General features: G+C 44.5%; 1 protein-coding gene across 5 annotated transcripts in view; it reads right to left on the minus strand.

Moving 5' to 3' along the window:
- dock4b (dedicator of cytokinesis 4b) overlaps nucleotides 1-23,401 on the minus strand; it is an 81,439-nt gene that overhangs the window by 29,931 nt on the left and 28,107 nt on the right. For 4 of the 5 annotated variants that reach the window (XM_061667477.1, XM_061667476.1, XM_061667478.1 and 1 more), the window contains exons 7-23: nucleotides 22,090-22,241; nucleotides 19,822-19,903; nucleotides 19,686-19,746; nucleotides 19,475-19,607; nucleotides 19,268-19,356; nucleotides 15,137-15,262; nucleotides 12,933-13,057; nucleotides 12,367-12,529; nucleotides 11,559-11,665; nucleotides 8,883-9,036; nucleotides 5,572-5,669; nucleotides 5,395-5,478; nucleotides 4,830-4,930; nucleotides 4,306-4,387; nucleotides 3,276-3,446; nucleotides 651-843; nucleotides 432-568 (exon numbers count right to left, since the gene is read on the minus strand). In XM_061667477.1, coding sequence (XP_061523461.1) covers nucleotides 432-568; nucleotides 651-843; nucleotides 3,276-3,446; nucleotides 4,306-4,387; nucleotides 4,830-4,930; nucleotides 5,395-5,478; nucleotides 5,572-5,669; nucleotides 8,883-9,036; nucleotides 11,559-11,665; nucleotides 12,367-12,529; nucleotides 12,933-13,057; nucleotides 15,137-15,262; nucleotides 19,268-19,356; nucleotides 19,475-19,607; nucleotides 19,686-19,746; nucleotides 19,822-19,903; nucleotides 22,090-22,241 — 2,058 coding nt within the window. Of the gene's footprint in view, nucleotides 1-431; nucleotides 569-650; nucleotides 844-3,275; nucleotides 3,447-4,305; nucleotides 4,388-4,829; nucleotides 4,931-5,394; nucleotides 5,479-5,571; nucleotides 5,670-8,882; nucleotides 9,037-11,558; nucleotides 11,666-12,366; nucleotides 12,530-12,932; nucleotides 13,058-15,136; nucleotides 15,263-15,539; nucleotides 15,859-19,267; nucleotides 19,357-19,474; nucleotides 19,608-19,685; nucleotides 19,747-19,821; nucleotides 19,904-22,089; nucleotides 22,242-23,401 lie in introns of those variants that run through there. The other variant, XM_061667479.1, reaches the window with a different exon arrangement.

Consider the following 23,401-nt stretch of genomic DNA (forward strand, 5'->3'; position numbering starts at 1 on the left):
TGTGTGTTCTTTTTTCCTGTATACTGATATAGAAAACTACACACACACACACACAAAGTTTCCAGGTAAACGTACAAATCAAACTTTTTTTGAGGTTTATCCTGGAACTTGCACCCAAAACCAGAATAAGGACTCAATTATAATTTATGGACTCAAACAGCTGAAACAAGTCAAAAAAGGGTATGACAGTATAATGATAATTTAAAAAAGGCTATGACAGTATATATATATATATATATATATATATATATATATATATATATATATATATATATATATATATATATATATATATGTGTGTATATATATACACATTTATACATATATATATATATATATATATATATATATATATATATGCCAGCCACATTCACTGAAAAGTGAGCAGTAAATACTCCCATCCAATATCATTTGAAACGTGTAATACTCACAGAGGTGCCGTTCTCCTCCTTCTTGATGAGCGACAGCATGCTGGTGAGGATGCGTGCGCACATGACGAGGTCTCTCTGCTCCTGCATGTGAGCTTGCAAGATGCGCAGCACCACCGGCAGCAGGATGCACCTCGATTCTACAACCAGGACAAACTAAATCAGATTCCTGCTCTGACCGAAAAGTACGCAGTGCGAAGACGAATACTCGAACGTGTTCACCTGGGTTAATGTACAGCTGGCTTTCCACCGTTTTGGCAAGGCACTGCAGCTTGACGGTCTCCAACGGGCAGTCCACGTGGACGATGGCGGGCAGGCTGCCCAGCGTCTCCCGGACGAAGCCGGCCACCTCGCGCATCGTGAAGATCTTCAGGAGCTCGCCGTAAACTGCCGGAAACGTTCGCAGGAACACTGCCTGTGTACAGAACCATGCAATGTTTAAGTATAAATGCTTCCCTAAAGACTGAAATGCTTTTCTTGACTTTCAGCAGCCGGAAGCGCTCAAGCTGTAAATTAGCCTGTAATAGGTATTTAAGTGCACAAATGCACACTAGTTAGAAAAAAAAAAGTAAACTGACTCAGATACCACTATTTTATCTACTTATCCAAAAGGAAAAGAAGATGATTCATTTTGATGAGTTCTTCCTTCAACTGAAATTTTGTAAAATTGGAAAAGTGACTTATGCATAATCAGAATGTCGGACCGTGAAAAAAAAAAAAAAAAAAAAAAAAGGAATTTAATCCCAATATTTTTTCCGATTATTGCTTGGTGCTTGCCTCATCCGGCTGTACAAATGTTGGTGTCAAACTCATTTATGTCATGGGCCACTTGATAGTTATGGCCGTATATAGATGGAAATTCACTTGGGCCCGACCGATAAGAGTTTTTTGAGGCTGAACTTTGGCAGAGTAAAATTCTGATAACAGATTAATCGGCTGATGAATTAAAATATATGTATTTTTTGGTTCCTTAATGCTGACAACAATAAAGATATGAATTACAGGCAATACTTTGTCCTTTAGTGTTTGTTTATCTTTACAAAAGAGAGAAAAATCAGCAAAATTCGGCCGACCATTTTGCCGTTTTTGTAAATGTTTGTTTGAATGTAATTCTTTGTCTTATTTTGTGAAGTGTTAATGTGTAAAATAACTGAATAAATAAAATCCTCAATAAGTCACTTGATTTTTGCCGATTTGAAAAGGGCTAATAACTGCCAATTAAATCAGCCAGCCAATTAATCGGTTGGGTCCTAATAGTCACCTGTACTTGTACTATTTATTGCTATAAATAAAATTTCAAATCAGAAGCCACGGAAGCCAGTCCGAAAAGGGTGGCATGCCCTCTCCGGGTCGGGGATGAGATCCTGCCCCAAGTGGAGGAGTTCAAGTATCTCGGGGTCTTGTTCACGAGTGAGGGAAGAATGGAACGGGAGATCGACAGGCGGATCGGCGCGGCGTCTGCAGCGATGCGGACTTTGTATCGGTCCGTTGTGGTAAAGAAGGAGCTAAGCCGAAAGGCGAAGCTCTCGATTTACCGGTCGATCTTCGTTCCTACCCTCACCTACGGTCACGAGCTGTGGGTCGTGAGCGAAAGAACGAGATCCCGGATACAAGCGGCCGAAATGAGTTTCCTCCGCAGGGCGTCCGGGCTCTCCCTCAGAGATAGGGTGAGAAGCTCGGTCATCCGGGAGGATCTCAGAGTAGAGCCGCTGCTCCTCCGCATTGAGAGGAGCCAGATGAGGTGGCTGGGGCATCTGATTCGGATGCCTCCCGGACGCCTCCCCGGTGAGGTGTTCCGGGCACGTCCCACCGGGAAGGAGACCCCGGGGACGACCCAGGACACGCTGGAGAGACTACGTCCTTCGGCTGGCCTGGGAACGCCTCGGGATCCCCCAGGAAGAGCTGGATGAAGTGGCTGGGGAGAGGGAAGTCTGGGCGTCCCTGCTAAAGCTACTGCCCCCGCGACCCGACCCGGATAAGCGGTAGAAAATGGATGGATGGATGAAGCCATGGAAAATTGTGGCATTCAAGTAGTTAAGTATACCACAATTTAATTGATGTTAAGCGATTTAAATGTTTGTAATGTTTGTTTGTAAAAATGAAGACAAATTTCGGCACAGATTTTCTGACAAAATGAAAACAACAACCCCATTAACTAAGAAACGTTGCGTTCGTGGGCCGCACGCAGTGATACAGCGGGCCAACTCCGACCTCTGCGCCTTGAGTTTGACACCTCTGTTCAAAGACAATATTTATCATGGTACAAATGTGCACACATTGACGCTGCACGCATTATAATTAGACGGAGCAGCAATCCTTCCCGAGTGGAGAATAACAATTAGTTATGATTAGTCTAGATCAGTTAAGGGACGATGGAGCGCTTTTCCAGTCAGGCCAGAAAGCGGGCACTAGCTGGAATAATGATGATTATTTCAGTGCCAATCATATTCTCATGGTATCTCAACCACAAAGGGATGATTTTGGCCACACCGAAAGAGTGGAAGGAGGATGACAGTAACACACACAGGCAATCGTGGGGTTTTTCCCCACTCAGAGAGCTGCCGCGAGTGTGTAATTTCCATTATTGCTGGCGTCCTCGTCTTTGTTTGTTTTGCTCTCTCTTGAAATCCGTCAAGGCGGCTCCACCTCTACTCCCACCTCTCCCACCACGGGAAAGAAAAGAATACGCAGCGCAGTTTGACTCCAGACCCTCTGGGAGCATGAAATTATTCAATTACAACTGCATCGGGGGCTAGTCTTTGAGGGGGGGGGGGGGAAATGTGTGTGTTTGCGGGGAATGGACACGCGCAGACATATTTCAATGTTTGAACACAGATATGAGCGTGCCTGCGTTTGCGCCACCGGACTGGTGCCCTTGCTTTCCTGCGAGAGGAAGAAGCGGATGGACATGAAGAGCTCGTGGATGCACACGCGAAACTCCTCCTCATTCTGGCCTCCTGTTGCCAAGGAGAAGAGGCGGCGAGACTGGATGATGTACTTGAAGATGTACTCGCTGGCCTGGAGAACAGCAAGGAAACATTTCTATCAGGCAACTGACAAGCCAGGAAATCCAGCGTAATGTTTATCATCGTGGTTACAACTTGTGTAGAACTGCACCGGATCACACTGTGAGCTGTTTCTGATGTTTGCCTAAATCTTAATCAATGATTTGAAGAGGAACTAAACCCAGGATGGAAAGAAATGTATATTTTTAAAAGTGCATACCTCATTCATCAGCGGATGTTGACTGAAATCTAAATGGCATTTATGAAAAAAAAAAAATCATACATTCTGAAAAATACATTGAAACATCGCATCTAGGTAGTTTCATAAAGTCATACTCCTATGTTATGCTACAGAGACGTGCAGGTATCTAATTTGTCCAGTTGAGGTCACCAGCAACACACTCTACACAAGCACATACCCGCTGAAGGCTTGAATGATGTGGATAACACAAGAACAGGCGATTTCCTGCCTTAACCATTTGCGCCGTTCCTCACTCTTGTCTCTCCTGCCAATGTAGTTGGCTAAAAGCATGATGGGAAGCCATCATTTATTGCGGAGATGTTTTTAACTGCAGCACGTTAGTTGTGGAAACTCAAGCTCAAGGTGCCTCTTTACTTGCATTTGTTCCTGTCGATATTGGCATGAGTGTGTGCGTTCAATATTCGTCTGGCTAAGGTTAGCATTTCTGAATTTATTTTAGACAACGCTGACTGCGGCTTGTGTGCTGGCACGTACGGGACAAAGGGGGTTTAGTTCCCTTTGAAAAAATGACACCTCTCAATGTGAGGCAGCACAGGTCTCTACCAAAGCGTGCTATACCCACAATGATAATGTCGTCATTCAAAGTGTCGATCACTAGATGTTCTCTCACCTTGAGCACCTGCTGAATGTGTTCCTGATGTTCGGCATCCACAATGCGGTCCACGTACCACTTCAGAACTTTGATCAGATCCCTTTGAAACACATCACAGTACCTTTAATGTTTACTTTACTGTCTTGTGGGTTGTTTCATCAGAGTTTATTTGTGCAATAGGCGTCCTTGCACTGGAGACGTTTGTCATGGGCACAATAGCAGCATTATGTGTGTGTGTGTGTGTGTGTGTGTGTCTGTGTGTGAACGTGTGTCAGATCACAGCATCAGCGCTCAATCTTAGCAGGTACACCAAGTGTGAAGTCGACAGCCAGACGGAACAGCAGGCAATGAAAACGTGCGCGTAAGAAGTTAGCACCTTTTTTTCTTTTTTAATTCACCCCCCCCCCCCACCCTCAGTATAGCCACAAAGGGGCGCCAAAGCATTTTTGCACACATTGATTCTCAGAGCCGCTCTTATGCTGCCTGCCTGTGACGAGTTCTGTCATTGGAATCCAATTTGTGACCGGTGTCGCAGTCCCCACCTGTATGACAGAGCTCCTGCGAAGTGGCTCTCGATGTAAGTGTCCATGACCGGCTTGAAGTGCTGAAATTTGCTGTCTTGGAGAAGGTTGATGATGTGGACCTGGGAGAAAAGAACACAGAAAGGACATTGTATTGCTATGTGATTTATAGTCAATACAGAGCGAGGATTTGAGAAGGAAATTAACAATATTTCCAGTGCTTTTTTTTTTTTTTTTTTCAATCAATCATTCTGGCTACCAAGCGATACAGTATGACAAGTATAAATTAGATAGCATGATGTATTTTCCCATAATTTTGCCATACCTGTTGGGTGAAGCTAAAAAAAAATAAATAAACTGAAACTTGACAAACGCGTCACAGTGACAGATCTTTTCATCACTCTGAGCGCTTCATCTCGGAGCACGGAATACGTGCTCTAAGACGAAGATCAATCAGCGCGGCGTGGCGTGACCGCGGCGTGATTGCTTCCCGGGGCTCTCGTGCGTTACGTCTCTCGATCTTCCGACAGCAGGTGGCTTTTTAGTCTTGTGTTTGTGTCGAGGGTTATTTAAAGAACACCCTTACCAGTGAGTCAAACACTTTGAGCCCGTATCTTTGGGAGCTTTCATCCAGAATACCGAAAAGTGTGTCCAATGTGTCCTGTAGAAACTACAAAAAATAAACAAAGAAATAAAAGGGAGGAAAATGTCGATATTCCTTATCACAACATCAACAATCAATCCGTTGTGATTGCCGGCTTACTTTGACAATCTCCGAGCCGTCGATCTCCTTCAGCTTGGAGAGGCTGTCGTTGATCCGCTCCGGGTGCGCTCTCCACTTCAACAGGTCCAGCATATCGCCTGAGGGAATATATATATATATACACAGTTAAACGCGAGTTGCTAAAAAGCTACAAGTGACAAGAAGAAGTGGTTCTGAAAAGCAAAGGCGGCGTGATGAAAGCGAGCGAAAAAACACCGCGCCGCCTTCAATTACGGCATCCAAACGTCCAAACAAAAGCTGACATTTTCAAGTTGAGCCGCATAAGAGAGATAAGAAGTAATTTCCCAGCGTCCCCAGATGTACGCCTGAATAAAACATCATCGCGCTTGAGTCTTTTAGCCGTCTCTTCAGATTCGGGTTAACCTGAAGCAACTGTTTTTGTTGTTGTTGTTGTTGTCGCACATAAGCGTTCTTCTGTGCCTGAACAGTTTATGTCTATAATCTGTCAAAAGCGGTCACCAAACCCTGTGCCTCCGTTAAAGCAACGGTATGTAGAAATTTGACAGCTTCATGTGTGTTTGGCTCGTAGCGAGGAGCCTAGCGACTTTGCGATCTCGCATCACTCGCTTGTTATGAGTGGACCAGCCAGGTCCCGTCTCCTCTTGAAGCAGCGGGGCTCGTGTTTTTTGTTCAGAGCTCAGTGCGCTGGAGCATAGTGGAAATGCCATTCTTCCTGAAAGTTCCTTTAGTGTCGACGAATACGGTGGTGACTCACGACGACTCATATCATCTTTCCCCATTGAAATGAATGGAAATGCCATTCATCTGTTCCAGCTGCCCCCCGCCCCCGAAAAAAGTAATGTGTTCAAATATTCAAATAGCACTCTATAATACTGAATGTTATAAAAGCAATAAGTCATGATACACTGTAATTAAATAATGTAAAGAATTAACGAGGATTTGCCACAGTAATAGCAGTAGTTCTTCGCAGAGGATAAAGAATATGTGCCTGTGAGTATTATATTTGTCGACATGAGTTGCTCCACCATTTGTGTTCAAATCTGTTGCTGAAAGGGTTTTAACACCGCAACACCAATGCTACTTGTTTTGCATTGTTTGTTAGCATGGACTAAATGGACTTTCCTAAGGCAGAGTGATAGCTTGTAGCTCGAAAATCTCTTAAGTCGGGTCATTTGTTTCTCAAGGCACCACTGGACATTAGACGTGACAAAGGACTGGACTAGAGGGTCCGCGCCTCCATTGCTGAGGCGGCCGACCGGAGCTGTGGCCGTAAGGCGGTCGGTGGTGGCAATCCCCGAACCCGTCAGTTGACACCAACAGTGAGGGATGCCGTCAAGCTGAAGAAGGAGTCCTATCGGGCCTGTGGGACTCCTGAGGCAGCTGATGGGTACCGGCTGGCCAAGCGGAATACAGCTTTGGTGGTCGCTGAAGCAAAAACTCGGGTATGGGTGGAGTTCGGTGAGGCCATGGAGAAAGACTTGGAGAAAATTTTGGTCCACCATCCGACGTCTCAGGAGAGGAAAGCAGTGCACCACCAACACTGTGTAGAGTGGGGATGGGGCGCTGCTGACCTCGACTCGGGACTTTGTGAGTCGGTGGGGAGAATACTTCAAAGACCCCCTCAATGCCACCGACACACCTTCCCATGAGAGCCAGGGTTCTCTGAGGCGGGCTCTCCTATCTCTGGGGTTGAGGTCACCGAGGTGGTTAAAAAGCTCCTCGGTGGCAAAGCCCCAGGGGTGGATGAGATTCGCCCGGAGTTCCTCAAGGCTCTGGATGTTGTGGGGCTGTCCTGGTTGACACGCCTCTGCAACATCGCGTGGACATCGGGGACAGCGCCTCTGGATTGGCAGACTGGGGGGGGGTCAATCTCCTCAGCCTTCCCTATTCAGGGGTGCTGGAGAGGAGGGTCCGTCGGGAAGTCGAATCTCAGATTCAGGAGAAGCAGTGTGGTTTTCGTCCTGGCCGTGGAACAGTGGACCAGCTCTACACCCTCGGCAGGGTCCTCGAGGGTGCATGGGAGTTCGCCCAACCAGTCTACATGTGTTTTGTGGACTTGGAGAAGGCGTTCGTTCCCTCGGGGAGTCTTGTGGGGGGTGTTTCGGGAGTATGGGGTACAGAACACCGAAAGGGCTGTTCGGTCCCTGTAAGACCGGAGTCAGAGTTTGGTCCGCATATGCGGCAGTAAGTCGGACTCGTTCCCGGTGAGGGTTGGACTCCGCCAAGGCTGCCCTTTGTCGCAGATTCTGTTCATAACTTTTATGGAAGGAATTTCAAGGCGCAGCCGAGGCGTAGAGGGGGTCCGGTTTGGTGGCCTCAGTATTGCCTTGTTATGAGTGGATGCAATGTTTCTGTTGGCTTCATCAATCCGTGATCTCCAACTCTCACTGGAGCAGTTCGCAGCTGAGTGTGAAGCGGCTGGGATGAGAATCAGCACTTCCAAATCTGAGACCATGGTCCTCAGTTGGAAAAGGGTGGCGTGCCCTCTCCAGGTCGGGGATGAGATCCTGCCCCAAGTGGAGGAGATCAAGTATCTTGGGGTCTTTCTACCCTCACCTATGGTCACGAGCTGTGGGTCGTGACCGAAAGAACAAGATCCCGGATACAACCGGCCAAAATGAGTTTCCTCCGCAGGGTGTCCGGGCTCTCCCTTAGCGATAGGGTGAGAAACTCGGTCATCCGGGAGGATCTCAGACTAGAGTCGCTGCTCCTCCGCATCGAGAGGAGCCGGATGAGGTGGCTGGGGCATCTGATTCGGATGCCTCCCGGACGCCTCCCTGGTGAGCTGTTCCGGGCATGTCCCACTGGGAGGAGACCCAGGACAGGCGGGAGAGACTATGTCTTTCGGCTGGCCTGGGAACGCCTCGGGATCCCCGCAGAAGAGCTGGACGAAGTGGCTGGGGAGAGGGAAATCTGGGCGTCCCTGCTAAAGCTACTGTCCCCGTGACTTGACCTTGGATAAGCAGTAAATATTTATGGATGGACTAGAGGGAAAATTCAATTCTTGCTCAATTCTGATTTTATCACAATTGTTTTTTTTAATATTCTTGTGGCCATTTTCAAATTAATTTCAGGGTTCAGTTTGCTCTGCCAAGATAGGAAACATCTAACCAAAATGTATGTTCCCCCCCCTTTCCCAGTTTGGAGAACAAATTCAAACTCTGTGATATTATTTCCCTTCCGGTCTTAATGATTTTGTTTGTAACTATTCAGTTCAGTCCAGACTGAAGATTACCACAATTCATCAGGCATGTGTCCAAGATGGAGGAAAAAAAAAAATGCTAATCCCTAAAAAAAAAAAAAAAAAAAAAACAAATAGGACTTTTTACCGTTTTGTGTGAGCTTGGTGGAGCACAGGAAGCTGGTGATCCAGAAAGACTCCTTGGTGCCTTTCAGCGTCTGGTTGTTGGATGGGATGTTGGCCTTGGAGAAAGGCAGCTTCAGATAGCGTGTGCAGTCTGCCAAGCTGGTGTTCTCCTCACACTGGACACAAAAGAAAATAATTATATATTTATTATTTAGTCACTTGCCTCAAAAAAAAAAAAAAAACATTGCTTGACCTGCTCAATTGAAAACGACAAAAGTCCAAATTCTACTTGTAGGTCTCACTCATTTGCTTTGTATTCAATGAAATATAGGTTGAACATGATTTGCAAATGATTGTATTCTGTTTTTATTTATGTGTAACACAACATCCCAACTTCATTTGAATCGGGATTGTATATATATTGTTAGAGTGGTAACATAAAATTTATATATATACATACATATACATATACACACACACACACACACACGCGCACACACACACACACACACAGAGACATATATACACGTATACACAATATGTTTGGGAATTTATTCTTTTGGGTGTCTAGGGTCGCGGACGTGCTGGAGCTTCTCCCAGCTGTCTTCGGGCAGGAGGCGGGGTACACCCTGAACTGGTCGCCAGCCAATCGCAGGGCACATACAAACAAACAACCATTCACACTCACACCTACGGGCAATTTAGAGTCTCCAATTAATGCATGTTTTTGGGATGTGGGAGGAAACCGAAGTGCCCGGAGAAAACCCACGCAGGCACGGGGAGAACATGCAAACTCCACACAGGCGGGACCGGGGATTGAACCCGGGTCCTCAGAACTGTGAGGCTGACGCTCTATATGCCATTATTCAAATAATTATCTTTTCGTAACACGAGTGGATGTCAATCATGTGGTTATTCACATTTTTAACTGGTTATATCATCCTTCCACTGCTTTTATGGGGTGTTGAATGTTGCCAGTTGGAGTTATACAATCACAGAAGGGGGCTGATGTTGTTTTATTGATTTAGCGTGCCGCCTTAACGCTCGGCTGAGGCTGCTTGAGCTCCAAAGCTCGCGCACACTTTGGACTGCTGTTTAGGCTTCTATTTTGGGTCTGAAGGAGAAACTAGGCCATACAAGTTTTCATTGAGCTCTTCAGCAACTTTCATCTGACATTAGCAGGCCCCTACTCCCAAACCCCCCAACCCTCCCCCATCCCCCACCAACCAAGGAAGGCAAGGAAATGATCTGACAATGCTACTGATGGCCTCCAGCGAGCAGGAGGGTAAAAATAAATTAAAAATCAGACGTTGGGTGACTGTTACGGCCCGCAGCTGACAAATGAATCAATCCACTGTGCGCGTCATTGTGCACGGAGCCTGAGGTTTGTGCACACACCCTTTGCCTGCAGCTGAGGACACAGTCTGCAATTACAGCCGAGCAGGACATTTTTAAAAGATGATTTCGGATGGTTTATTTGCCCGAGCTTTTGATGTGTCGGAACCAAAAGGTTTGAAGCGATGAGAGTGCGTCTTTGCAGGTCTGTAATATGGGCATGCCAGCTACCGACGGGGCACACCGGGTCAGCTTTTTAAAAGCACTGACAGTGCGAATTATACACACTATCACAGTTTTAAGAGTCACATATGTGGACGTTACTTGGCTTTCTGACAGCCCGTGGCGCCAAATAGTGAGAGGACAACACGGATGCACTTTAGAAGCCGTGAATCACATAATCATACACTGTGTGATCCCATTTGGGAGGAAACCTGTGAGAAGCACACAAATAGCTCGTGTGCATAAATAGGAAGGCTTAAGTGGCTGGAACCAAAATGCAGTGGAAAATGAAATTACAACTACATCCAAGACAAATATAGATGCTTTGTCAACTCAATTCACTTCAATTCAATTTTATGTTACCACTCTAACAACCCACAGAGCCCACCCCATCAAATCACCAGCTCAAATAAAAATCAAATGGAGGTACATCCCTAAAATTTATAAACAACTCAGGTAAATGTGACAAACAATATTTTGGACCAAATACCATTGAACATGATTTTTTTCATATAGAGAACAAGCCTGGTGTTATTGAACCAGTGTTGGACAGGATTATAATTGTGTTGCAGTTTATATTCGACTTGTGATATGTCAGGATTGGAATAATAAATGTAATGCAAAAAACAGTGTCGTCAGCAAAAAGATAAAGATAAAAAGACAGGTTGACCACAATGGAGAAAAATCATGAATGAAAATTGAAAAAAGAAGTGTACCTAATATGGAACCTTGTGGAACACTTGAATCAACTAACATTCGACCAGATTTACAACCACTGACATACATATTGGCGCCTATTGTGAAACTAAGAGTTGTACCAGAGGACAGCATTTCGATTTAATCCAATGTCAAGGAGAAGATAATGGCCAACCAAGTCGAACACTTTTGAACGATCAATGAAAATTGCACCAGTAAGTTGTCAAGTCAAAAGGTGAAAATAAGTCAATTGTGAATTTAAGAGGCACTGTAGTAGTAGAAAAATCTGGCCTAAAGCCAGACTGATAAGGTGATGTAATGAGATAATTGACCAAAAATGCGTTTTTCAAATATTTTTGCAATTACAGAGATGATAGAGATGGGTCTAGAATTCTTTGTATCTGTTGGGTCTCTCCCTTTCAGAAATAGGGCAAGCACGCTGTACCTTATGGATAATGAGCTCATGGGTGCCATCTGGCAGGGTCCTTCCGTCCTCCTGCATGAGGGGCACAAAGGAGTAGCCGAACAGCTTCTTCTCTCCCTTATCTTTAGCTGCGGAGAGGCCAAAATGAACGGGCTCAATAAACCAAAGCATTATTAAGTATTCTCTCGGCGTTGGGCAGAGTAAATTTGCAAGCATTTAACGCAGCATCACTGCAGGAGGTGGAAACTAAGACGTCAGGGGGCAATGAACACACCACAATCACCCAGATTTTGCCAAAACACAGCAAACGAATCTGCCTTTAACGCAGTTTTTTTTTGTCATTTGTTGACAATATGTTTACCACTATATTTGACAGTAGGATAAAGGTGTTCACGTTTTGCACTTGGCACTTTGGTGTCAACACAGTCCTTAATTGAGCTCCTGAAGAGAAGCCCTAGGGTTGGGGCGCGAATTTTGTATTGATTTAACAATAGAACAGAGAGAAAAATTGGTAAAAATCATCTGATTTGTTGACGATTTTTGGAGGGGAGAGTTCGTTTGAATGTCACTATCTTTGTCTTATTATATGTTAATATGTAAAAACAGCAAAAATCTACCAATATTTTGTAGATTTTTGCTGTGTGCTAATATCGGCGGATTAAATCAGCCGGTCGATTAATCGGTCAGCTCATGCTTGTGACCATGATAGCCTCCCTTCTAGAAAAGTTTCTATCAGCTCTTGTCACACAAACCATCTGGCATGTCAGGCCGAATGTGGGTGACAGTTCTTTCCCTAATTAAGTGAACGGACATTTCCGTCGCTACTTACTGGAGCAATGTCGGAACTCGAAGCGAACGTGCGAACCCCGGAACATGTCCACGGGGATGGGCAGCTTGATCTGCTCCCCCCAGCGTGGGCTGTTGTTGTGGTACAGAACCAAAGAGTGGTACTCGTCCCCGCCGGGTTCACCAGAGCCGGCGGCCACGTAACTCTGCGAGGTAGAGAAGAAAAAAAAAATGCATTCAAAAGGGAATTACATGGTTTCCATGTGTGTCTATTTTCTGTCCGATATGGAAACCACAGAAGCAGAAGTGCTAGCAATGAGCAAACACGCTGGAGGTGTAGCTCTCATCTGGGTCAGCCATATTTAAATGAAAAGTTCAGTTCTATAACAGGATGCATCTAAAAATAAAAAGCCATTAAGGGGCAAACTGAGTTAACTAAGGATTTAAATAGGTGTTTAGTGCTGAGAACAGTGTATTTTCCATTGAAAATTACAAACACATAGTCCTAGACAGCTATCAACCATCTTCCAGACTTTCAGTGGATAAAACCCCAATTTGTACACGTTTGTGGGTGATTCAGCATGTAAGAGGGCTAAAATGTCTTTGTACCTTGAGGATTTGTCCATCAATGTCCAACACGTAGATGGTGATCTCCACATTCCTGGCAACGCTCTTCCCACCCTTTTCAAACTCTCCTTTCTCCAGTATGACGTAAAGGTCGTTCCTCATCTCTCCTACAAGGTTTTCAAAGAAAAAAACTAGCATTGATTATGCAAATAAGCACAGTGTTAAAGAATGACCTCCCAACAGCTTGAAGACATTTGTGTGCGTGTGGACAGCGTTTACATTAGTAGCATTGAATGATACATTATGTGCTGTTATGAAATCAAAGCCAGTGACCTGGCATTTAACTGTTATTATGTGCATTTGAACTTTGATGTCACTTGATCCAGCACACCAAAAAAAAAAAAAATCAATGTACTGTATTTCCCCCCCCCCCCCCACCCCCTTTCGTAGTTTATCATAACATGGGGGGGAGGGGGGCCACTCATCTAATAGCAGAGCTGATGAAGTCAAGTTTATTTTCAAGGTCAAGCCTTTTGTGGATGTCGATGGTGGCCCGCGGCCACTCCAACAGGCTAACAAATAACGCTAATTGCCTCCAAGGCAAGTGAGGTCAATGTTTAAAGCGATTAGTTGGACTCAGATAGTAAGAAAAATGATTGGGGGGAAAAAAGGAATAAATAATACTGACCTTTACTGGAAAAAAAACACCAAAATCTAAGTGTTGATGTAACCTCTGTATTGAAACGTCATTATATATATATATATATATATATATATATATACACACACACACACATACATACATTTATACATATGTACAATTGAAGGTATACTGACTAGCTCCACTATAGGGGTGCATGGATCTCTCGGGTCAACATTGATTTCCTGTTCTTGACAGCGGTAACCATAGCAACATAGCATAGCAACATAGCAACAAAGAGCATACTATAGACTCCCGTACTGTACCCAACATTAAGTAGAGAGTCAATTTCCTTGTGTACAATGGGTAAAAAGGGAAGTCGGGAAGGTGTGGTTGGGGGGGAGGGGGGGGGGGGGGGGGTTGTTTCGGAGACAAGCCCAAAAAAAAAATGAATGATGCAGTCATTCACAAAGGAGCGAGCGAGACACTTTCCTTTGCCCAGGGGCAGACTTTCTTGGTCAGAAATGGAGAACGAGAGAGAGTGAGTGTAAAGGGTTTGTAGACAGACGGAGACAAAGACAGCGAACATAAATCTATGTTAGCGAGGCGCCGGGGGACCCACGGCCTGCGCTTGCTCTTTATCTGCGTGACCAGACAGTGCACCTCGCTTACGTCGAAGACGAGCTTTACTGAGGATTTCGCACGAAAAAGATTTGACCCTCATGTCCAGCCATGCTGGAAAAAAAACAAAATAAAACGAAAACAAAAAACAAAACTGCTATTCAAGATATCGCAATTTTTTTCATATAGTATTCATGTGGTGCATGACAATAGGGTGCCATACTGTTGAGGCCCGGGAGGCATTCGCATCATTTGACAGGCACCTATCTACACACGGTGTGCACCTGAGGAAAATATATGAATATTTTATCAAGTGTGTGCAATTTGCTCTCAAGCAGTGGGTGAGAACGTTACCAAGGCAACTGCTGTGGATATTAAAAGACAGGTCAACATATGCAAGACGCAATGTTGTACTGTAATGACTCCGCAAGTGAATGATGTGGTAGAAAAGTTCAATTGTAGTTATACAGAATACATCCATACCTTTATGGAGCTTTTCTGCATTGATTATGTAGCCAACGTTGATGTCATGTCATCATATCACTTATCACACTCAGGAGTCAGTTTTATAGTATAATATATAATAAAGCAATATAAAAATATCATATTTTTAAAATGTGCTTTGGAAAGCCTGCACTAAATCGTATCAATATTTGGTTTTGCACACTATAAACATGATGTCGTATACTATATGATAAAAAGAGCTCAATGTTCTCCTTTTACTGCATGGGGCTCTTGGTATTTTCACAAAATTGTGGGTTTTTGGCTGCCGTTCAAACCTCAAGTCATGTGGTAAGTCACTTTAAGTTTATTTAAGAAGCAGTGGCGTGCAGCACTTAGCAGCGGCAGTGAATACCAATGCAGAGAAGCGGACATCCAGAAGGGGGAAAAAAAACGTTCATCCGCAGGAGCCTTTTCCTGACCGCACGGACATAATGTGATGCTTGAAAACAGACCTTGACCGCATAACTTCCTGGTATCCCACCTGGCATGATGACATCGGAGAAGCCCAGTTTCCTTGTGATGGACACGCCACGCGTGAAGAGCACCATGTACTCCCGTCTCAGCTGATCGATGTCCCCGTGGAGGAGCTGCAGAGCCACTGCCAGCCCTAAAAAAAAGAAAATTCAAATTTCAATTTCAAAACAAAAACAGAAACACAACCACCCGTCATGTTTAAACACATGGATTTCACCGTCGTTGGATCTCTCTCACCCAACCCTTATAATTTCGCGGAATTTGTCGGACACTGCCGTCCCTCTTTTACTTGCCAGTGACTAGTATTACACAAGGTTTATTCTGCCGCAGACTTCTTTGTCGCGCAATTCACTCACTCTTTCATCCTTTTTTTTTTTACTTTTTTTTTTTTTTTTTTAAATTTAACTCACCAAAGTCGTCTTCCACCCTGTGGATTGTCGTCAACCTTCAGATCCCAGCTGAGGAGAACGAAGACCAGTCCCGGAAAGGGTCTTACTTGCCGTGGCCACGGTCTCTTAACTGGAAGTCGGCTCCACAACCGGGATCCTCGGGTGTATTGACATCCGACGAGCAATTTAATGTTGGATCTATCTCACCCAACACTTATAAAAATAGACACAAAAGGAATGAAGACGCTGGTTTCTTTTGCTCATGAGGAGGGCGTATGGGAGATTGTTCAGTTTCCAGCCTCTCATCACGCTCTAACCAATCTCTCCCGTCGCTCCTGTATTTATTTGAAATAGGGCGGTTTCTGAGTTACAAGACACAACATACTAAGCTACAAGACACAACACACTAAGGGGAGGGTTTCAAGGTGAAGACATGAGACCAACACCTGCCACGTCCCCGGCCACGTCCTTGGTCAAGGCGCCCTTCTATCGGATGATTCCTGCTGAGTCATCTTCTTGAAGGCGAGACATCTTCTTTTCTCAAAATCGTCCATAATACAAGCTATTGCAAGCTAAGCAAATAAATGATAACTTCTACAATATATTTAACAACCGTCTTATATATTCAAGCTGTCATGCTATAGAATTTAAAAAATAAAAATAAGTGTTGTTATTGGCAAGTGTGGCAAACCTGACACCTCCATTAATAACCACAAAGTGCTGCGGCTGTGTTTGTGCGAACAAACACCCACTGCACACATGAACAGCAAAAAAAAATTTAAAAAAAATAAATACATTTAAAAAAAACAACCAAAAAAACCCACCTATGAACATATAATCCATCCATCCATTTTCTGAGCCGCTTCACCTCACTAGGGTCGCGGGCGTACTGGAGCCAATCCCAGCTGTCATCGGGCAGGAGGCGGGGTATGCCCTGAACTGGTTGCCAGCCAATCGCAGGGCATATATATACACACACACATATATTATATATATATATATAAAAAATATATATATATTCACAAGAAGCTACCCTTATGGGATAGCTTAGAATGTCAGCATGAATAATAGTACGTGCAAAAAAGGTCACACTTGAGTTTTTTTGTTGTTGTTGTTTTTTTGTGTTTGTTTTTGTTTTTGGCGAGATGAAAACCGCCACGTTGTGAGCGGCCTCTGAAGTCGTGATGTCGGCAATATAAAAAGAGAGCAGCAGAGAAGTAAGTTGTTACATCATACATATTGAAACATACTTTAGGCCTAATGTGGACGGTTATTGTGTTATAAATGCAAGTGGGCTGATAGCTTATGTACAAAAATTTGCTTATTTTATGACAATTCAGTAGGTTTTTGAGGAAACATTAATGCACTGCATGCAGTGCTGCAGTATTTTGGAAGTTTTCTGAAAATGTTTTAGTGGTTATTGTATCAATGTAGAACTTGAAAATGTTTGTAATCATTGTTTTATTGCAAAATACAGCATTTCTAGCACAACTCCGGAATCTGTTGACAGGACTTGTATTTTGAATGTAGTTGTGACTCCTTTTTCTGCAGCTTGCGCCTCAAGTCGACACACAAGTCATCAGGTTTACGTAAGAGTATATCTAATAGTTTCCTCTGTGGCACAGAGGCATGATGGGAATTCAAACTAAAGGGTGAAGTTATGATTTCCCCGCCACACATTGATCTCGAAAAGCTACTGGCGGCAAAACAATTAGGCAAGCGGACCTCATTACTATTCGTCCTGACAAAAGCGTCGTCAACCTCCGCCGGCCTCAACCCACCCGGCCCGCCACCTCGTCGCACAAACACGATCGCGTCAAAAAAAGTCCAAAACAAAACAGCGGCGCCGTCGCAGAATGGCCTGCTTGCCTGTGCCCACGCTCGCGCGGAAGCGAGAGCTGAGGTAACTACCTGGCCTGACTCATCGCTTGCAAAAAAAAAAAAAAAAAACTCTTATGAAACCCCTTTCGGTGCACTGGAAGATGCCATCTTTTCAATGTGAAGACCCCCAAATAAGTGTTGAGGACATGGGAACATCACCCCTCGCCTTTTAACATCCTCAACAACCTTTTCTCTATTTTAAAGCCCTTCTAATTGGCCGCTAATAAGAGACTTGGTGCTCTGCCATGTCTGTTCCAACCAAAACAAAGATGACACACACACGGGCAACATTTTCTCACACCACCGCGGCCTGCTTAATTGTCTCCCTGACATTAAATACTATAAATCAAGGGTCTTAAATTATGCACGGAGGTGTGCAGGTCTGTTATGGAGTCTCTGCGTGGAGAGAGACTGAAAGGATATTTGCCATTCTACAAAGCATTTCAGAGCTAAAAATTGCCATCTCCAATTATATGAATGCACTGCCATTGACGGCTTTAGAAGTCAAATATACATGTTAACTGGGAAGGCTGGCGGTGATTGAGTTAATGCATATCATAGTAATATGCAGATTCCACGAAGGTGAGTGCGAATGGTTGTTTGTTTGCATGTGCCCTGCGATTGGCTGGCCGGGCAGTTCGGGGCGTACCCCGCCTCCTGCCCGATGATAGCCGGGATAGGCTCCGGCACGCCCGCGACCCGCGTGAGGAGAAGCGGCTCAGGAAATGGATGGATGGATGGCTGAATTTGGGAGTCTGTTGGAATACTTTAAAGAAGGTAGAGCACTGCAAATCAAAGCCTCTCGGCTGCTTGAAACGTCTTAATCAGACCGCTTCTTTCATAAGTTCTCTGCCGCTTTAATAACTGTGATCGCAACCCTCACCAATGCGGTAAAATAATTAACTGGTGTGCGATCAGCATGCGTGGGGAACAAGGCTGCCTCGCGAAAGTCTGACGCAAACACGACAATCTGTGGTTCTTATTTGGAGACGCGTGATAAGAGATGATAACCCACTTTATTTGTCATTCATCTGGAAGTAAATCAACCCATCCAGATTATGAACGAGTCAGGCCATATGCTGCCGTTCTATAACATCAGATAACGGTCAGACCGTGACTTCGAAGGTAATTGCTGCATCCCTCGGATGCATTGGAGGGACGGCTCTTGATAAAGCGCCACTCCTGTGTTCTTGTGAAGTAATTATTCGCCTTCTGGGGGAACGTGGAAAGAGATGCTGACTAAGCAAGTTCGTCTGGTTGATTCGGAATGCATCCTCCCCTCACAGTTCTCAAACATCTCCGGTGTGACAATGTCCTCGTGTTTGAGGCTCAGATGCAATCTCAGGTGGAATCTGTGTGACTCTTCGCAATTCAGGCTGCTTTTTTTTTTGTTTGTTTTTTTTTTGGACGTCTCTGGCCAACCTGTTGCCATGGGAAACTGCTGATGTTGTTGTTCGCTGTGCCTGCGTATGCGGCTATTTATACCAATCGTGTGCATGCGTTTTGCAACCACTCGCAGGCTTCCTGTGGAGACAGCCCTGTCAGGCCTTTAAATTGCTCCCCTGGAAAGAAGAACTTGATGCCCACACAAAAATAAATACATCAATAAATAAAACACTGTGACTCAGACTGACCGGAAACCGACTGATCTCACGGCACCAGACTTGATGATGCCACCGGGATGCAGCACGGCACCATTTGGTGAAAGACAAATAAAATGAATCCTAACACCATTCGTAGGTTTAAAAGGGGGATGTTTCAAAGGCTACAGGTATAGTTTTGCGTTACAAAGCATGTTGTTTTTGGCAAAAAAGACCAATCAAAAGAAGACGATGTACTCCATGTTGCTGTCAAGACAGTGAAATTACCTGTGTTGGATCCGGACAGGTTATATCTGGAATTGGCCTTTTTGATGATGTTTTCGTGGATTTGGTACCACTCACTTTCCGTGTTACATCTATATCGACACAATAATAGAATATGATGAATCGTGAAGTAAAATGCGGTTGCAAAATGTTCTCACTTGGGTTTAGAAGTCTGTCGTAGTACAAGTTTCAAGTCGACTGTTTTCTTACGCATAAACCTTGAGCAGGTGGTCGTCCTTGGAGTCGGCCGTGAGCAAATCGGCGATGCTGACGACAGCGCAGCCGAACGGACGCCGGTACTGAACGCTACACTGGTTCTTCTTCTCTCCGGCGGCCATTCTCCCTGCACAAGAACGAGGACACGGAAAGCCGTTTGCACGGTTTCTGTACAAAACATCCTGAAAAGAGTGTACAAGCCCACCTATTCTTATGATGTGCACAACAATGTAGACATCTTTTCGTAGATCGCTGCTCCCCAGGTCCTGATGGGAACGCACGAGATCCTTTTGACACGTTTGGTTACGGATTGATGACAACGGCTCGCATTCACCACTTACCACAAACAGCGTGCACTGTCTCTCAGTCTTCTCTGGCGACTTGGGCAAGCCACTTTTATTCAGCCTGACAAAGAACCTTTCACTGTACCAGTAAAAGAGAGCAGAGACAAATGGGATCAGCAATTGTCACAGTGAAGTTTTAAGTGCCTGTTAAGCGCAAAGAAGTGACTTGTTCATGTGAAAAAAAATCAAGACGACGAGAGTGCCAACGGAGAACCTCTATGAAACAGAATGTGTCCACATTTTGGAAGAAAATAACAATGGTGTCCAACAAAAAGTGCCAAACTCGCTGTGACACTGCTGGAAAATGCTAACTTCATGCTGGGAAAACGCACGGGATCACATTCAAAATCAGTACAAATGACCAGGAAATGAAACGCATGACGGGCAAAACCAGAAAGGACGGCTCACATTTGCACTGCCGCCCGGGAAAAAAAAAAAAAAAAGAAGCAGCAGCAACGGAGGCATCCTGCTGGGCCTTGGCGAGGCCGGGGGGGCTAATCCAGTTAGGTGACTTTCACAGTTGGCGCGATAAGCGGAGAGAAAACCCTTGTAATGCGCCATAGCGCCTGACAATGAGCCAACTTGCTGACAAGGCTCGCGGTCCGAGCGACTCGCACAAGGGCTAAAAACAAAACAAAAAAAAGAGACTATCTGCTTTGCGTGCTCCTGGCTTTCCTATCGATGCTCGCGTTTCAGGTCAATAATGCAAAAATCTCACCAAATTTCAAAGTAATGCGCTTGTTGCGCTCTGCAGCTTTTATAGGGACTGCATATGATGAACAGAAGGTTCGTTTTAGAGTGCCCGCCTTTGTTTCGCTTTCTTCCAGCTCATTCCCAGATGGATTTTTAGAACCAGTTCTTTGGGGAAACAAACCAGCTGGTGTTTTTAGGTTAGGTTGGCACAGGCGTTTGAAGTAATTAGCCTTCAGATGATTTATTAAATACAATTTGAAAAAAAAAAAAAAACTTAGACTTGAATTTGTCCAAGCGAGCTTTTTAGCTTAGCTTTTATTAGCTTCTTGAGCTTCGAAAAGTTCAAGCATTCATATGTATGTTTTCACACTTTAGTGGAATATATTCCTTCCTTTTACCCCAAACGTGGATGCCGTCGCTCCTCGTTAGCGGCTCCCTGTAACTTTCCACGCCATTTATCCGACCGGATAAAGATTCCTTGCCGTCGGACGCGAGCCTGCTTTTCTCCACCTTAATTATCCCTCCATTGCTAAGACCCTCAATTAACGGCTACTCATGCGCACGCACGCGTCTTCTCCCCTTCCCTTGCCAGCCCTCCCTCACAACTGCAGCGTGTTGATCACCCGAGCTAAGAGGACCGGTGTTTACCCCCCGGTGGGACCTTATCTCGCTCTATCAGCGTTCTTATTAACACAACATGAATGGCCGGGTTAGCTCCCCTCTGGGCCCACTGAGCACGCGGCGTTGCCTCTCCTGATATCGATAATTGCATTTGGATGGAGGAGGGGGATGGGACCGGTCGGTTCTATTAGCTGGCCATGTTGGCTGAAGTAAACCACGCGGGAGCAGAAACGTAGTATGGTGGAAGAAGTTGCTATTAAAATGAGAAAAGGTCACACTTGTGTGTGAACAGTACAGCGCTGTGCTCCAAAGGCCTCGGTGAACACAAAGAAAATGGCGTGGCGCAAAGGAACGGGTGGTGTCGGCACGGTACCGAGACAACGGGTCGGACCCCCATCTGGTCGGTGACACGCAGAGAGCTCCAGCTCTGGAGTCAAGCAGCGAAATGGCTCTTTGCCAAGGCGGCCAGTGTAAATGTGTGTGTCTGTTTACTAGCACCGCCAGACAGTGAGAGACAACGTTGGCGAGATGCCACGGTTGGATTTCCACCCCCCAACTGATGCAACCGTCGCATCGACGGAAATTATGGGAATTTACAAAGGACGAACGCTTTTCGTTGTTGTTCCATGAAAGAACCTGATTCTAGTACAAATCACGTGTAAATCAAAAACCAAAAAGATCAACATCCTTTGGAAAATTTCTCGAAAGAAATGTACCACCATTATGTCTAACACACAAACTTGGCAATCTACAGCACTTCAAAATATATTTAAATGTTATATTTAGTTTTTCACTGGTAATTTTACCCCAAAACAATATGACACCACCCTTGTTTCTTCAGTTTCTTTTTCAGTTGTAATGCCTGGTGCAACTAAATCTACATCTGTTTGGACAACTATAATACAACAACAAAAATAGCTCATAATTGCGCCCTTATGAGTCAGTCCATACCTCAGTGGTCGATTCTCCCGCCCGTCATATATGTGGAAGAAGACCTCAAGCTCCTCCCCCAGATTTGCGCTCATCAGACTCTTGACGTGGACGAACAAGTGATGGGTGCTGGCAGGTGTCGGCGTTTCCTTCTTGCGATGCCGATGCTCCATCTGCGACGGAGCGTTAAAAGGAAAGCGAGGGAAAGCGAAATCATTTTCTGAGACAGGCGTGAAAAAAAAAAAAAAAAACAACAACAAAATAAAACATCTAAGTGTACAAAAGGATGGATTTGGAGAGGGTAACAAAGCCAAATCCATAAGCTGTAAAGCCTCAAATACAGGATGAGAGCAAATCAAACGGCGTTAATCCGATTGACAGAACAATCTTTCCAATCACATTTGAGAAATGTTGTTTTTAACAAATGACTTGTGTGCTTAAGTATAATACATATTCCCACACTAATGAGAGGTGTTCTGCTTTTTTTTTGTCATCACCTGAACGGAATACGCGCCACTCTTGCCCCAACGGACACAATTCTACAGCGGTTGAAAAACCTCGGCGGAAAAAGAAGCGCAGCCCTAAAAAATGACGCTGAATTATTGGATGAATCTAATCCTCCGCGTGTGCTATTGGAAGACATTCTTATATATCAAAGATCAACACGGGAGCCTCTCACATCATTCGCAAGGTGATGTAACGCCAACTTGGTTAACACTGCCACACACAACTGTTTCTGAGGTTCATCCCATTCTGGGCACACACACACACGCGCGCACACACACACACACACACACACGCACACACAAAGCACCAGATGGCTTCATAGATTTGCTGCCAAATTTGTATTCCGCGTTCACTTGTATAACAGAATGCGTAGATATGGTGAGAGGGAGAAGGAAGCGGCTAAGAAGCAAGAAATTGACAATAGAAGATGTAATTAATAAGATGTTTTTGAATAAATTTTGAATAAAAGTGTACATAACCTTGAAATAATGACCCTCGGCTTTATTGCTCTTTTCTTGTCTTGTTTACAGACCGGATGATTTCTTCTGTGCGATCTGTTAAATCAACATTCTTGTTGTATCACTTTGAACTTGACATACTTGACAGACAAATCGAGATCTTTTTGTTGTTGTTGTGAGCAATATCTGAAACTGTAGGACTTTTTAAGACTTGTTCGTATCCATTAGTAACATGATTGTTGTTAAGGATTTAATCTTTCCCTTTCATCCAAGGATTTAATCCATTTTACTTTAATCTGTTATTTAATTTTGTCGGGTTTTTTTTGTGGAAACAAATGATTCTTTGTGTTGGTTTTTTTTCTTGTTGC

Source organism: Phycodurus eques, chromosome 22 (genome assembly GCF_024500275.1).
Source record: "Phycodurus eques isolate BA_2022a chromosome 22, UOR_Pequ_1.1, whole genome shotgun sequence".
NCBI classification, from domain to species: Eukaryota; Metazoa; Chordata; class Actinopteri; order Syngnathiformes; family Syngnathidae; genus Phycodurus; species Phycodurus eques.